We start from the raw sequence: 17,600 nt of genomic DNA, 5'->3' as shown, positions 1-17,600 counted from the left end.
TGCACGGTCGGGAGCCAGTGAATTTAGTGGTCCGCGGAACCAAAAAGGTTGGTGACCACTGCTCCAGGGCATAGATCTTCGGATGGCTATGTGCCATCCAAAAATTTTCTACTTCTGTCCAACGATTCAAAGACTGCAGTGTCGACCAGGAGTCTAAGATGGGAGGCATAGTAGTACTTGATAAAGTCTGGTACCCCCAAGCCTCCTGCGCTACGTAGGTGACCAAAGAAAGAGATTGGTAATGATTTCCACTTCCTAAAAAGGGAAACCTTTCGTAGTAGAGGGACAGTACTTTTGTTTAGTGTATGGTAAGTCGGGGTTAGCTGAACTCCCTAATATTAATTAAAATGGGCTTTCCAGTTTTAGGTATATAGGCCTTTAAGATGCTGAACTAAGGTGTCGGGCATATTTATTGGGAGGGCTTCCGTTTTGGTTTAATTTATTTTGTACCCTGAAAAGGGTACCATACTCATCTGACACCCACCCTATGCAGTATTCCCACCCATTGCAATACCTTCATCATGAATATCAAAGGCCTTTTCAGCATTGAGACTAGGAATTACCGCACTAGTGTCCATTTTATTAAGGGCATCAATGACGCCAATACTGTGTCTAGTGTTGTCGCTGCCTGACAAGCCCAGATAAATCCAACCTGGTCTTTGGCTATATTAGCGGGCAAATAAGACCCCAGGCGGGTGTTAGAATGCGGGTAAAGATTTTTAGATCAGTGTTAAGAAGAGCTATTGGGTGATAACTGGCAGGTTTTTGGGAATCTTTATCCGCCTTGGAAAACACAGATATAGGAATGAGGAATCAAACTTACTGTAGAGTATACATTCAAATAATAGTGCCCAAATATTTTAGCTATAGCATTAGGGTAGATTTGCATGTTTGGTCTCTGATTTGTTGTGCCAATAAAGTATCCAATTTGCTTCCTTTGTTATGATATTTCCTTTTTTTTTTTTAATGTAAATTTTTATTGAAAAAATGTTAAGAATTTGTACACAACAATAACAAAAAAGACTAAAAAGAGGGGGAGAAAACTTAAATAACACATGAAGAATATGTAAAAGAATTTTTTTTTTTTCACAAAGGTCTGGTTCAAAAAACAATAAAATAAACAATCTGTCAAGATTCTGTATACAAGAGTGTTCACATATATCTATACCATAGCAGTGATTGTTTATCTAGATGTGGTATTCTTAACCACCCGACCGTTAAACCCGACCTTGGTTCGGGTTTATCGATTTTGCAAAAATCGATAAACCCGAACTTTTCTCACTATTTAAATCCCCTCACTTACCTGGTCCCCACTGCGATGATCCGTTCTGTTCCAGCATCGATCGCTAAAAAAAAATACTCACCTTCTCCCCGCAGCTCCTTCTCCGGACACGTCTTCTTTCTTCATCCGGCGAGTGCAGTGACGATCTCCGGGGTTTCCCGGTGAGGCGGGGCGGGAAATTCAAAATCCTTTGCATTGAACTCAATACAAAAAAGCTGTATTGAGTCCAATACAAAGAAATCCTTAAATAATAAATATATATAAGTGTATTATATATATATTATATAAGCTACTGTACAAAACATTACATTATACACTATTTTTTTTTTTTAAAGATTTTTTTATGTTTTATAAAAAAAAATTTATTATTAAATTAATAAAATTTTGGACATATTTTGGTGAGTTATGCGGTAATTCGGTGAATTATAAGTAATTATTGAGTAATTTGGTGAATTATAGCCTACAATCTAAAACAAATTTCCATGCAAAAAAATTAACACTTTTTGCATGGAAGTTTGGAAAGAATTAGAACACCCGGCGTTCGCGTACGCGTCCCTCGGCGATTCCTGATGATGTCTGTGCGTGCGCCCATCGATGGGTATCGTAGCGGGAAATTCAAATATTTTTGTATTGGATTCAATACAAAGTCCTGCTTCCAATCCAATACAAAATAATACAAAATATATTTATGTGGTTTTGTCTATAGGTATGTGACGTTGGACTGTTGGACACTAGGCAGGTGTTAGAAAAAAATATTACTATACAGTATACCGAATTATCCCATTTTCAGTATTTTTCATTTATTTATGTATTCTTGTTTAAGCTGATGTTTGTGTCTTTTATTTAATTTTATTAAAAGTATTTTTTTGTTTTTTTTACATGATTGTGTGTTTCAAACATTTTTTATATTCATGATATCTACTAGAACCCTGTTCGGACATATTTCTGTAAGTTACAGGTCTACAATTTAAAAAAAAAAAATTCATGAAAAACAGTGTACTGCTTTTGGTACAGAAATCTAGACATCAGTGTAACGCCCAGGAGGTTAAGCAAATCAACATTTAAACAACATTTTATTGTGACAAGACCATAAATTTCCCTGTGTAAATATCATCTTATATCTTTATAATCCCTAGTACACAAAACCCAGACATAAAAACAATTGTATAATGCTTCAAATGCATTGGGAACTTGAGGCGGAGGGGTATAAAGGAAAGAGAGGACTGGAGGGTTGATTTCTTATTCACTTTGTACTACAAGGTCTTTTCTTAAGCCGCATACACACGTGCAATATTAGTCGTTGTAAAGGATTTTTCATAATCCTTTCCAATGACTATTATTGCATGACGCATAACACCGTTCTGCTCTATGCAGAGGGAAGGGGGAAAGCGACAGAGTGGCACCCTACTGCGCGCTCCTCCCCTTTTCTTGCATTAGAATCCTTAGTCATCCATCGTCCATGGATCCGCTAGGACGGTCGTTTAGATGATGGATGACTGGCGCAGTACACACACCAGATTCTCCCCCGATATTGGCCCTGAGCCGATTATCGGGCGATTACCATTGGACGTGTGTATGTAGCTTTAGTGTGCAGGTATTTATCAGGTACCTGTAGGCTGGTACTGGTCCCATGCAGCTGAAATCGCCTCATGTTTCTCTAAATGGTAATGTATCCTGGCTGTTAATAATTCCATTAGCCTAACATCCTGTATGCGCCTAATGAGATCAAGTTTCTTGGGAGGGCATGTAGTTAGTATATGGGCTATTACCTTAGTTTGTATTTTCAACATACCTTTAGTAGGAATACCAAGATGTGTTAGTGGGTCCTTATGAATCGGAACCAAACATATACAGGAGAGGAGTTTATGTACTGTCCCCCAGAATGCCGTGATGAGTGGGCAATCCCAGAAAATGTGCAACAACGTTCCTACCTCTCTCCCACATCTCCAGCATAAGTTATTAGATGATGGATATATGGCATGTAATCGCTCAGGTGTGTAATATCAAAACATCATTATTTTGTATATATTTTCACATTATATGGTACACCAAGAGCTTTTGGGGACATGGTCCCAGATTATTTGCCATGTCCCTATATAGACCTGCCTAAGGTAGCTTCCAATTTATGCATATCAGAGTGAGATATTGCAGTGCCAGTGTCAGATCCAGCTAATATTCTATATGTGTTTGAAATCAGACCTTGCTTCCCCATCCGTGTGAGCTGGAACACTGCCACAAATACCGATATCGGATCAGGAGCTCAGAGATCACACGTCTGCCTCAAAAACCATGCAGCCACACTCCCCTATTATAATATTTCTTTCTAAGATATATCAAGGACCATTCTGTCTTATCAAGGTCTATTTTCCTAAGCTGATGGTGAATGGCTGTCACCTGCTTAAGAAGTAAAACTGTGGGGTACGCGTAAAGTGCCTGTTAAAGTTTGTGTAAATCAGTTAAAAGGAATGAGCGCTGATGTATCTTTATTCTTTTTAGGTTTGGAAAACTCTGATATACAATGACCCCTTTCATTATAATGTATATAATGAAACAAACAGTTTCAAAGTCTGTGGTCAGCGTTATAAGGGCGTGATCACACCAAGTTATCAGACCGATTTCTGTATTGATTGAGGTTCTCAACATTGAAGCATTAACAAAGAAATAATCAATTCAATACACGTATGGAATTTGTTTACTGGTGAGTAGAAAGTGTATTGCTGTATCAGAGGCGTGAGTGAGGCGCCAAGTATCAAAGAGTTGATATTTGTGCAAAAGTTTGCATAAACCCGCTGACATACGTGATGTGGTCCAAGGGTTGGAATTTGGGTCTACCACATGTCTGTCTAGTGATGGGGTATAGGACAAATAAAAGTCACAGGCTATCAGGAAATAGGTGTAGGAAAGGGTAATGTTAGAAAGGGTCAGTTAGGTGCGTAAAGGTTACATAAAACTATTTCCTTTGTTCCCATCCTGCCCTGTAATATTAGAAAACGAACATGCGGGTCTATTATTGATTTAGTAAGAGCAAAAGGAGTGTTTGTGCGGACAAGTATGGCCACCCTACTACAGCTACATGTGCCTGTTGTCTTTTCAGTTCCTGCAATAGTAGTATACATTAATGTAAGAGTTCAACCCTTTAGCATTATTAGAATGTTATTTAAGCTTATTCAAATGCCTTGGAGCCCACTAAACATTCCATCTAAGTCCAAGGACCCGACCCAAAGGGAGGAAGGGGGGAGGGCAGAGAAGGTAATTAGAAAACAAATGAAAAATAGAACAAGAAATACATATAAACAAACATTTTTGAACAATGTCCGAGAAAACACAAATTGAGGCCTCCTCCATAACCATGGGCCCACCAGTAAATAACCCCCCTGGTAGACAGAAAATTTACTTCTTTCTGACCACAACCTCCTCACCTTCAACCTAACTAATTCTTAATGACCCCCCCCCCCCCCTTGCCACATCCTGGATCTGGTCAATGGCAGAGAAATATCCGTAACCTTGATCACAACCCATTCTCAAACTGCCTTAAGTCCCTAGCTCTCACTCTCTCTAAAATAATATCTCTAGATAAATCTGCGACTCAGTTCAACCACACTCTGTCTTTGGCCCTGGATAAAGTTGGACTACAACACTTTAAAACTGCACTCACTGTCGCCAAGCAAAATTATTTCTCAGCTGTCATATCCTCTCAAGTTTCCAACCCACGCAGCCTCCCAATAATTGACTCCCTCCTATACCCCACACCTGATCCCCCAACTAATACCTTCTCTGCCTAAGATATACCCATCCTACTTCAGAGATAAAACTGTCAAAATCAGACATGATGTCTCTGCTCACCAGGCCACTCCAACCATACCCACCCCTTCCACCTGTAAATCATCACTAACCTCCCAAAGCCTCAGTAACGGTACTCTGGATGAAGTCTCTTCTCTTATCTCCATATAGTACCTGTCCGTTTGACCCTATCCCCTCTGATATTCTCTGTGCTGTTTCCTCCACCCTAGCTCCCTCTGATCTTCTCCTTGCCCATTCCTCCTCCCTGGCCTCTGCACCAGCTGAACTATTCAACCTTTCCCTTTCTACTGGATCTACCCCTCCGCTTTCAAATATGTCATTATTCTCCCTATCCTGAAGAAACCCTCCCTGGACTCTGTCCTACTTTCTAGCTACAGTCCTATCTCACTTCTCCCATATGCCTTCAAACTTCTTGAGCGTATTGTCTATAAAAGACTATTTGAACAGCAATACTCTCATTGACTCGCTCCACTTTGGCTTTCAAGCTGCCTATTCCACTGAAACAGCCATTACTAAAGTGGCCTCCTCGGAGCTAAGTCACAAGGCAACTTTTTGGTCCTCCTTCTCTTAGATCTTTTTTCTGCTTTTGACACTGTTGACCACCCCCTTCTAATCCAAATCATAAACTCTATTGGTATCAGTTACACTGATCTCTCCTGCTTCCTACCTGTCTGACCGCAAAATTCGCCCCTACCTTTCCCCAGAGACCACTGTGTACAAACTCCTTGTACACACTCTTATCATCTCTCGTCTTGACTGCTGTAACATCTTCCTCTCTGTTTTTCCACTAATCTGACTCTCTAATCTAATATGAATGGCTGCAGCTAGTCTTACCCATCCTTCCCACCGCTCCTCTTCTGCTGCATCGCTTCAAGCGCCTGTGCTTTGCCTTCAAATCCCTCCACAGTTTTTGTCCCAGTTATCTTTTTGACCTGATAGAAAAATACATCCCTAGCTGCTCTCTTGGCTCCACTATTGACCCACTAAGGACTTCCTCTCCCATAACCTCATCACACACACGGCTCCAAGACTTTTCTAGACCTGCCCCTATTCTCTGAAATGATCTACATCACATTCTGCTTGCTCCTGCTTTAAAGGAGCCCATAAAATATTTTAATCTTTTTAAAATTGCCTTCCTCTGTCTCTTAAAACCCTCACCACTCAATCACCAATCCATATACCACATCCTATTGTATGCTGATTCCTCAGCTTTCAGATCGTAAGCTCTCCGGGGCAGGGTCCTCTCCTCCTCCTATGTCACTGTCTGTATTTTTCAGTCATTTGCAACCCCTATTGAATGTAAAGCGCTGCATAATATGTTGGTGCTATATAAATACTGTTTATTATTAAAAATAATACATTTTGCAAGCCACAGAGCAGAGGCAGAAATCACTGAAAAGCACTGAAGTGGATGTTTTTTATGTGGAAATTGTTAGGCCTGGTACTGGGTTTCAGTTAATCTGTCAAAGCAGAATTTTTACTTACATAAAAAAACAACACTTACCTTTACTTCCGCAGTGCCCTCTCCACACCTGGCTTCCATTCAGTCCTGCGCCGTCCTGGGTTCTTTGTTCGTCCAAGTGCTTGGAAAAAAAAAAGAGGCAAAAAACGGCAACCCAAAAGAGATGGGGATGCCTATGTGTGGTCACCTGCTGTCAAATTCGCTAATGCTTGTTCTTTAGGAACCAGTGCTGCAATGCACGTTGCTGCCAGGGGATGTGCAGGTTTGCTTGCGCCAATCACAGGTCCAAGCTTGCCCTTGTACAAACCTACACCCTGGTATACCAGGTCTCTGCTGTGGGCAAGAAAAACATAAATATCTGGACTTTTGGATGCATTTTCAGTGACCCTGCAGCCTGTCAGTTTTTCTCAGTGGTTCTGAAGGAGAAAAACACAACATTAGGAAAAGATACAAATGTATACATCTCAGAGCTGACAGGCTGCCAAGATTCACTGACAGCAGGACTGAGCTTCTATTTAATGACAGCCAGTTGGCCAGGAACAGAAAATGTTGCACAGATTTTGCTGGGCATCTACCAGACCCTTATTTTGACAGGGCACAGTACAGCAGTCCCTGCTGACCCCCTCCCCCTGAAGAACGCCCTTCTTGACTTAGACAAGTGAAGTCCTGGAAATGAAAGTTAACATTTGTTATAGGGAATATTAAAAACAGCAGCTGTATAATTTCTGTTATAACAAATTATATCAAAATATGTATAGATCAAATATCTTTTTATTTCCTGCACACATATACATTTATTTTAAAAAGTGCATACAGGTGTTATTTTATTAACGTTATATGAACTGTAGAGTTATCCAAACATAGACAACATTTGTGCTGAGAGTGAATAAGGATAACAAATATGTGGTAGTCTTGCTGCCCATGAATTCATTTTTCCCATGAAGGTGATTACAGTTCAGGAAGTTCTGAGAGAGAAAAAATGGCTGTGTAATAAGAGTTTACATTTTAGCAGGTAGGATACCTAGATGAGCTGAGAAAGAAGTTTAGATGCCAATAATGTTTAAACCTTGATGCAAGAGTAGTATTCGGTAATAGAAATGCTTGTATTATTTTGTTTGTATTTTGTCTTTTTCACATAGGTTCACTTTTAATAGTACTGTTAAAATATATTTGTATTGTAATACAGTTCTGTCATGCTTCAGCTCTATATTCAATCATGTTACATATTGATTTTTTGTATAGAATTGTTTTTTGTTACTTATTCACCAAGAGGTACCTTAGAACCTCATAGTCAATCAGGAGTAATATTTTTATGTGTATATTATTCATAATCTTTTTTTTTTACGCAGGTTATCAGCTGTAAAAATGTGGGGATGGGTGGAAATATATGAAAAAATTGTGCAAAATTTGTAGGGTTTTTTAAATTAAAACAATAATTTATCAATTTATTTTGCATAAAAGGAGAACAGAAACAGCGACAGGGAATTGAACATATAGGAACAGTGATCATTGCATACTTGATTTCTTTGTTGATTGCCTCCAACTGCTCCTGCAACATTATAGCGAGGGTCTGCACATCTGTTTGGCCACTGGGAGACAGGAGATCCGCTGAGCTGAATATGGTCTCTCGGTCATCTTCGTCAGACCCATCCATGTCACCTTCAAATGCTTGTGCCACAGTGGCAAGCACATTGGCCTGGTGAGCGCGCTCCCAGTCCTGCTCATCCAGGGATTTAATCTGAGTGGGAAGGGTAAGAATAAAAATATTATTTGCAATTCTGTGGTGAGAAACTGCTTGATTGCCACGTCTTGATAACTGAGTTGAAACTTATACTTGTACACATGATATAAATAGCAAATCTAACATATCAAAGAAGGCACTGGAATAGGAAACCATTTGCTGTCCAACAAGGCAAGCTATATATTACATGAACCATAATATATGCAGCTGTAAAGAAGCATTTTTAAATTAAACTAATGCTAGCCAAATAATGATAATGTTGCCTTTTTTAGAGCCATTTTACATATTTGATGTCTATCTGATGATTTTCATATATTCAACATTTTGTTGCAGCAAAAAAGAAACATTATAAATGAGGGGAAGGACAAACAAAAACTAGGTAACAGATGTGTAAAAAATAAAAAAAACTTCTGGGGGCGGAGCTTCGCACAGCAGTCCAGTCTTCATGCTGCTCCGACCATTACCTGCTTTCCAAGTGCTGGCAGCTTGTTTTCAGGTGCCCCACGGAGCTCCAGAGACGGAGAATCGAGCAGCCACATGGCTGCCTTGCACACAGAACCAGGGACCATCCTCGCCATGCTACATAGCATATCCTTTCTGCGCCACTGCTACCTGCAGCTCACAGCCAGCCTTTACTGATAGGAGCTGTGCATATCAGCGTGATCAACAGCAATTGCCAGCTTGGTACATGGGTTCGCAGTGTAAGGTCCTTATCTCAGCCTGGGACCCTGTAGAGTTGATTACCTGCCAAACAGAGCCACAGACGGCCATCTTTTAAAACCCTGCCTTCACACGTACAGCACCAATCCTTACCACTCTCCTTTAAATCGAGAGTATCAGTGCAATTTTTTTCACCTCTCTGGACAAACAGGCACCCAATTGAACTAGAGGGATTGATTCAGGTCTGGGTAAATAAGGTTTAGAGTTTGAACTTTTTCAATACAAATACTGGCAACCATAGCAACTATTCATTTTAACACACTCCATTAAAAGGGGCCATTATTTTTTATGTAATCTCTTGAGACAAGCAATCAAATTACTCCCCCTGAGGGATTGTTCTCATAACCAAAACTGCCATTCACATCTTATAATCCCCTGCATCAACAAGAAAGGGTGTCATACGCTCTATCTATAGATGTACAGTAAGGCCTGGTTATTACATATGTGGGATCTCCAGCAATAATTGTGCAGTGCAATCTCAGTCTCCTTTGCTTCCTAGGAGTAGGGATCCAGTCACACACCAGTTCTATTCACCTATTAACTGATTTCCTGCAGTAATGATCGGGTAAAATCCCCAGAGGAGGCTCCCGCTAGCACTGGGCGCAGCAAACAGGTGATAAACACAAAGGGGTCCTTATCATTTCACCAATTCCTCACTCCATAAAGCCATACTCCCCTCAGCTATGGGAAAAGGCAGACCTAACAACCAAACCTCCCGAAAAAGAAAGATTGGCACGTTTTTCCTGCTCACAAACACTGGGAACATATGGAGAAGGCCCAAGCACCAGACACTCTATATCTCAAGCCTCCCCATCAGAAATGGACATTTATATAGAAGGGCCTACTGTTTCTTTGCCATCCTCAGAAGTCCCAGGGAAGGACTCACCCAACTCCCATAGTCCCCTGAAACTCCCTACGGACCCCAAGAATGATTGGGATCCAGATGAGTACATAAAATCCATTCCCGCTGACATGTACTTCGAATACTTCCAGCATGACCAGGACTCCTTTCATTCTGAGTTAACCTCCCGAGCGGTAACCCCGAGTGAGCCACACTTGTGGTAGCTAAAAGAATAATAAATTAAGCATTACCTGGTCCGCCGGCGTCCTTCATCGTGCTGCCCATCCGCTCACATTCTCCAGCCGCGTCCTCTGCCTCCAATCAGTCACCCGGCAGTTCCAGGTGATGTTGGTACTTGTGGCCATTGCGTTGGGGAAGTGGCAGGAATTTCAAATGTTTTTGTATTGGATTCAATACAAAATAACTATTAAATCCAATACAAAGTAACCAGTATATTTCTGATCTTTGGAGTGAGTGTTACAGTGCCCTGCCTGTCTGCCAGGCGCCTTTTCTGCTAGCCGCCTGCCCTGACCTCTGCCTGACCTTTGAACAGGTCTCTGCCTGCAGCCTGCCTGACCTCTGCCTGACCTTTGATCACATCTCTGCCTGCAGCCTGCTTGACCTATGCCTGGATTCTGACCACGTCTCTGCCGGCCGCCTGACCTCTGCCTGGGTTCTGACTACGTCTTTGCCTGCTGTTTGCCCTGACCTCTGCCTGAATACTGACAATGTCTCTGGCCTGCCGCCTGCCCTGACCTCTGCCTGGATTCTGACAATGTCTCTGCCTTCTGCCAGCCCTGACCTCTGCCATGGCTTACAAAAGGCATCTCTCAACTGAACCCCCATCACAAGAGTCCAAAGAATCAAAACATATGTCTGAAGAAATTGAAACTGCAAAACCTTCAGCTGAAGAGAAAATTGCCAATCTTGTTTCAGATGCATCTTTTGATATATCAGGTGAAGATTTACAGAATTCTGTCAAAGTGGCTGAAGATACTGCTCCTGCACCAACTAAAGAAAAAGTCCCTGTGGAAGATGCTTATGTATTACCTGAGATTAAAGCTAAAGAAAGTAACCTGTTCCACTTCTTCAATTCTGGATCCCAGGTCAAACCGCAGGCTATTTAACCTCCTGGGCGGTTCATTTCTGTCTAAAAACGGTACATTGTTTTTCATGAAAATTTATTTTACATTGTAGGCCTGTAATTCTTAGGCATAACTCAGCAGAATATGTCCAGACAAGGGTCTGAGTATAATAAAGTTTGAAACACAAAATCATGTCAAAATAATAAATTAAACTTAATAATAAACTTTAAATAAAAAACACAAAATTAGCAGACCATTTATCTAATAAACTAATAAACATCCTGGGTGTGGTATATTTAAAAACAGGGGACAGCACAGAGTCCAACGTCACAATCCAGGCAGTAGAACTGGGTTTTCTTTTCTAATTTTTATCCCAGCTTCATCCCACTTAGAGCATACACCAGGCACATTCTTGTTGGTGCTTCCTTTCTTGCACTTGGTGGTACATGCTCCATAAAGTGACGACCTGCCAGCACGCCGTCCAACTCGACCTGTATCCATTTGTGGTGTTTGGTATTTCAAACATATGGCCTCACAAACCTTCCAAATTAAATCAGGGTGAGGTACAGGCCTGTCATTCTGTTTTTTGAAAAGAATGTAGGCATTCCACAAACATTGTTCCACATTGTCTGAAAATCTTTTTATATTACTTCCTTTGTTGCTTTCTAACAGCCAGATAGAAAGTCATCGCCTAGTGGGCTCTGTCAACACCTCCCATGGTGCTATTATAATCCAAGACAACTTGTTCTTGTCATAACAGTGGTGGTGTTATGCATGGTGCTCAAAATGCAGACATCCTTCTTGTCATGCCATCTTAGTGCCATCATTTTGCCTTTCTGCCAGGCAACTATTTCCCCAGTCTTGAGCTTCTGTTTGGTGAACATGGATGGCATTTTGTGCCGGTTAGCCCTAACGGCTGGATGAGAAACTCAAATAGTTCAGGGGAGCTGTAAAAATTGTCTGTAGTGACACTATAGCCTTGGTTGAGCAATGGCTCAATAGATGACAGGACAGATGATGTTGCCACTCCATAGCTGCTGAATCTGGGGCTAATTTTTTTGTTTTTCCCAGTGTATATTAGAGAGTTCCAAATATACCCTGTTGCTGATTTGCACAGCATAAATTATTTCACAAGCGAACGTGCTCCTTTGGATGCTATGTATTGCACCCATCTGAGCCTCTCCTTGTAGGCCATTAGACTTTTGTCTATACTTATTTCCCTTTGTGGCACATAGCTGCTTTAGAAGTTATCTAGGATCATCTGATGGACCTCCCAAGTTTCATCAAAAGTGTCAAAAAGAAAGTCTTCCTGTTTTGACTGACAAGGATACTTCTGTGCTGATTGGGGTTGAAGCTGATAAAAGCGTTCCTGTGTTGGCTGTGGAAATGTTTCCTCTGGTTGAAGTCCAAGCTAAAAGATGGGATCCTGTTTCAGCTGAGACAAAAGAACAGCCTGCAGGGTAGGAAGAAGAAGCTGAGCTAATGGTGCCTGAAGAAGGACAGGTTGAACCTGAAGATGAATGAAGGGACAAAAGGGAAAGTACAGTACAGTAGCAAGCCCGATAGTGCCATACCTCACTTCACACAGTCTACTGAAGTCATAGAGTAGAGAGTGGCTCTACTTTCAGAACAGTTAGAAAAAGCTGCAAATGAATCCTTCTGAGAAAAATTCAGAAGGAAAAGATTGAAGATTACAAAGAAACCCATGAAAGTCTCTCTGTTTCCAAAAAGGTGCGGGAAGAGTTTAGTAAATTAGGTGAAGTAAACAGGGAAGGACCTGTCCCTTTTGTGCCTGATGAACAGGATGCCCAGGAGCATGTTGAGGAAGCTGTTACTACATCAGTGGATGTGAAGGCTGAGAAAGTGCTTGGAAACATGAAGCCTCCAAAATCAACAAAAATTTAAAAGAAATGTGTAAAGTAAACTTTCCAATGTAAGCTGTGCAGCTATACTTGTCCCAGACGCTCAAATCTTGATCGTCACATGCAGAGGCACATTGGAACTGGACCTGGGGAAAAGCAATATGAATGCTACGTTTGTCATGTTCGGTTTACGCAGGGTGGAACCAGGAAAAAGAACATACTGCAAAAGCCTACTGAGAATGTAGCCAAAGTTCACTGTCCCCATTGTGATACAGTCTTCAATGACCGTTATGGTCTTATTCAACATCAGAAGTCTCACAACAATGAAAAGCGATTTATATGTGATTGGCGTGGGGCAGTGAAAGATGTGAAGACCATCACCACAGTGGCTGGTAATGGTGTCATGCCAATAATACAAAAACTGGAACCTCAGCTTGCTGTAGCAAACAACATTGCTGGCATTGGACTGGAGAAGATTGAAGAGAGGCTGCCCATTTTGTATCAGCCAAGTGACAAAATTGTAACTAATGCCTCAGAAGCTGTCGTGGATGCTAAAGATGCGGTGATTCAAAATATAACTGGGGCAGTTGATAAGACCAAGGAAGCAGAGTATGACAGTGTGGAGATGACCAAGATCTTCATTCTTAGTATGTTGTCTGGCAATTCAGATACAAGCATATTACCATTAAAGACAGGGCATTTGCCTATCTGTAGTCTGCAGTGAACCTTAGCAGCCCATGTAGTCTGGCCTCCAAAACCTTCTACTGCCTCCCATGTAGTGTATGTCCCTTTGGGTCTATGATTGCTGTGAAACAAAGAAACTTAAGCTCCAGTGTCTAAAAGTGCTGTAAACCTTTGTGGCTGGGACTACCCTTGCCAAAAAATTGCTACTGATACATTTGGGTGTCTATCCCCTGCTTTTATTGCACAAATCAGTGGAGCACGGGATTTATCCTCTAGTCAGTCATAAATGGGCTGTGGCACCCCTCCCCCTTTTCTCTCTTGGAGGATGCATGTGTTGTAACATAATCATCTACAGCTGCTCCTGCCTCACCATATGGGTTGTCTTTTTCCTAAAGGAGGAGTAGAGGGCGGGATTCTTTCCTCTACATCACTAGTCAATATGTTCTTTTTGTTTTTAACGTCAATTTTTATTGAATATTTTTTAGCATTACAATAAACAAAGAAACAAGAAATATAGAAAGCGATGCATCCAGGTATACGATAAGTGCAAACAAATCATAAGAAAAAAAGAAAGCATTTGCTAAATCAAGTACTGCATGCCAATCGCCCGCTGTCTGAGCAATAGTTTCTAAAAGTGTAACCATATCAGAAACAGCAGCAGCCACTGCCAATTGTCATTCTGTAAGATACATAAGGTTTCCTTACTGGAAAGACAGGCACATTAAGAGGGCTGACGGCTGGTCTGAACACACCTGCTTTCAACAGGGCCTAGATAGTCTCTGTAATTTCCTTCTTATGGCCTGGGGTGGATTCTGATTATCAACATCCTATACAAGACACTCTTGAAAAAACAATATTGTATATGCATCATCGTTATGTCCAGCTGATGAATAAGACATACTGTTGGATATGTACTCGTAGTCCATTGTCTTCCAGAACTATGCCATATATTGTCATTCTAGTACCAGAGGAGGAACTTTAAAACAAGGCACAGATTTATTATGGGGATTTGACATTGGGAAAGTTTAATCACAAAATTATGGGACTGCCAATAGTGGCTTGGTTATCAGAACCTTGGTAGACTGCATTTACTAATGATACATTTATAGGCAGTGCAGTAGTTTGCTCCCAAAAAAGGCCAAGGGATTGCACAACAACTATTAGTGCACCAATTAATCTGGGACAAACACCACTGGGAACCACTATTAATCTATATTAATATGTTATTAATGTTGTTTAAAGACACTGGGGCCCTGATTTATGAAAGCTCTCCAAGGCTGGAGAGAATACACTTTCATCAGTAAGCTGAGTGATCCAGCAAATCTGGAATGGATCTGGTCCAGGGTTAAAAACAATTGCTAGCAAATTGAAAATGATGTTTAAAAATCCATTCCATGCTTTCTAGATCACCCAGCTTAACTTCTGAAAGTGTATTTTCTCCAGCCTTCGAGAGCTTTCATAAATCAGGCCTCATATATCATGAGCCTTTGGTTTTGTTTGCATATCAGATAAGCCATCTTGGACAATTTCAGTTGATTGGTATCATGCATGTAAAAATATTGCAAAAAGCAGTATTCCCGAGTCACATTCGGGGTAGATTTTAATTAAAAAAAAAAAAAAAATTATCTTGTTTCGTCACTGTCCCCCTACGTCCTGCTGGTCCCCGGAGGTCCTGGGGACACGTCCTTCCTCCTCGATCTCCAGCCGGCGAATGCAACCATGATCTCCGGGGTTTCCCGGTGATGTTGATGCATGTGTCGGTGCTGGCGGGAGGATCGGCGGGAAATTAAAATAATTTTGTATTGGATTTATTGCAAAGAAGATGTTATGAGTCCAATACAAAGAAATATTTATATAATATATATATAATTATAATATATATATTATACTTGTTACTGTACAGTTATATTACATGTTTAAATATATATATATTTTTTTTGTGTTTTGTTATTTAAAGTTTATTAATACATTTGTTAAATTTATTAAATATCGGTAAGTTATGCCTAAGAATTATAGCCTACAATGAAAAATAAATTTCCATGCAAAAAATTGTACTGCTTTTTGCAAGGAAATTTGGATGGAATTGGATCGCTAGGGAGGTTAAATTGTCCTTGCAAGTCTCTGTGTTATCTCCCTTTGTACACTTCAAATGTAACCCATAAATATTTACATACATTTTCACAAATTATATCACATGACATAACACATGCCCATCCATAAATAATTTCTGTTTGGCTGACTCCCTATGAACACCTTGTCTATAGCAAATTTAAGCAAACTGTACCCACTGAATGAACGACCAAAAAAGTATTTTTCTATATTACCAATCAGGTTAGGTCAGTTTCTTGAACAATAAAAAAATATTATGATGAAGAGGAAAAACATAGCAAATCACTTAGATTTACAGGATACTAAAGCAGTAGAAGGAAAAATAAATCCTTTAAGTTCAAGGACTTAAATGCCTTAATACAACAGAAAATACATTTTCTTTTGATGCAACAGGAGAGTCACCTACTGTATCTTCTTACATAGCAAGGGGATGTGAACACTGTAGAAGGCACACAATCCAGTTTAGGAGAATTCAGATAATCCAAATTAGAAACAAACAGGGAATGTGTAGAACAGGGGTTCTACCTGTGACCTGGGAGTAGCAGAAGTAGGGGCATTAAACCCTTCATAAAAGAAGAAATAAACCTACATATAATGCTTATAGGTATACCAGAGTGGATCCAAATTTGTCACAAAATAAAGCAATTTGGAATAGGACCTCCAGGCATCAAAAAGTGATTCAACTCGTCTTCAGACTAAATTTAGTTTACAGATAGCACAAGCAAGTATTGGGTTAGTGATAAATTATCTGCTGACCATCGTAGGTGTTATATAGGTTGTATGGTTTGGTCCAATAATCACTGCAGTTAGTAGAACACCTTAAGATGTGTGGCTTTAGAAGTATAGGATTCCAACATAGGATAGAAGTGTTCAAGCAGCGAGGAAGAGAGGGCAATGACTATAAAAATGAATCAAACACTAGTTTGAACGAGCCACACCTACTCCAAAAAATGTATCAAGAAATTTCAGAATGATGAAAATTTCAAATAGGAAATGTGTTTCAGAAAAAGTAAAACTCACTCTTTAGCTAAAATAATCCAAACACACACAATACCAGCACACTACAAAAACTTGCAAAAAGCCATTGCTGTGAATTCACAGAATCATGTTTGACATGTTACACAGTACAAACGACCTCATGCAGTACATTTATTGTCTGGGTAAGCAGGAGTTAACTGCAAATGCCCACCAGGGTGTTCAATCCTACTGTAGAGGGCAGTATATTCACAAAGTATAATTTGGCTGTACTGTTACTCAATAAATGATGAAGCAGTCCATTTTGAGCTAAACCCCACTTAGATTGGAAAATGCCCTACAAATTATAAACAACTAACAATAGTACCTGTATCTAACATTCTGTAAAATCCTGCACATCAATAGTAAGATTAGAGAGACAGAATATGATTTACTCAGTAAGCTTCTGCTCATTGTCCAGTCTTAGGCTAGACCACATATGGAACATTAGTATTATTTGTTAACTGCAGCACACTCTGAAAAGAAGTCCAGCACCTGACAGGAGTTTCACAGGTGTGCCCGAACCTCAAAACTGGCAGAAAATAATTACAATATCTTAAGCAAGGACGATGGTACACATACATTTATTTACTCTGTATATGTAGCTATTTATTTAAAGTTACGTTTTAGGACTGTTTGCAGTACATTACAGTGTTCTCCCCAGAAATTTTTTTCAGCCGGGTGGTAGGAAGCTAAAGCCGGGTGGTAAAAAAGGGGGTGTGGCAAAACACGGCAAATTTAGTGCTTCCAGTTGTTTATGCCATGGGTAATCAGTAACCTCTAATTTTTTCAGTGTTCTACCTTCTCCCAAATATTTGTTACAACTTTGTAATGCCTGCCCCGTTAGTATATCCAATTTTTCTATTCTATGTATTTAGCCACAAGTGTCCTATGCCCTGTATTGTGACCCAACTTCCTAGTGTTCTAAGTTTTAAGAGTTTATTCCTTTGTAGTAGTGTAATAGTATAATGAATGTGGTGTAACAAGTTAGGCTTAGTT

At 40.2% G+C, this 17,600-nt stretch overlaps 1 protein-coding gene across 14 annotated transcripts in view; it reads right to left on the bottom strand.

The window, feature by feature from the left end:
• Positions 1-17,600, bottom strand: part of PPFIA3 (PTPRF interacting protein alpha 3) — a 511,511-nt gene that overhangs the window by 234,694 nt on the left and 259,217 nt on the right. For 12 of the 14 annotated variants that reach the window (XR_011922901.1, XR_011922900.1, XR_011922902.1 and 9 more), the window contains one exon: positions 8,063-8,283. Coding sequence is in view for 11 of the 14 variants with exons in the window: in XM_072427377.1 (XP_072283478.1) it covers positions 8,063-8,283 (221 nt within the window). In the remaining 3 variants the exon portion in view is untranslated. The remainder of the gene's footprint in view (positions 1-8,062; positions 8,284-17,600) is intronic. The other 2 variants (XM_072427379.1, XM_072427386.1) reach the window with 1 other exon arrangement.

This window comes from Pyxicephalus adspersus, chromosome 11, assembly GCF_032062135.1.
Source record: "Pyxicephalus adspersus chromosome 11, UCB_Pads_2.0, whole genome shotgun sequence".
NCBI classification, from domain to species: domain Eukaryota; kingdom Metazoa; phylum Chordata; class Amphibia; order Anura; family Pyxicephalidae; genus Pyxicephalus; species Pyxicephalus adspersus.
The sequence above is the reverse complement of the archived record's forward strand: the minus strand, read 5'-3'. Positions and strand labels throughout refer to the sequence as shown.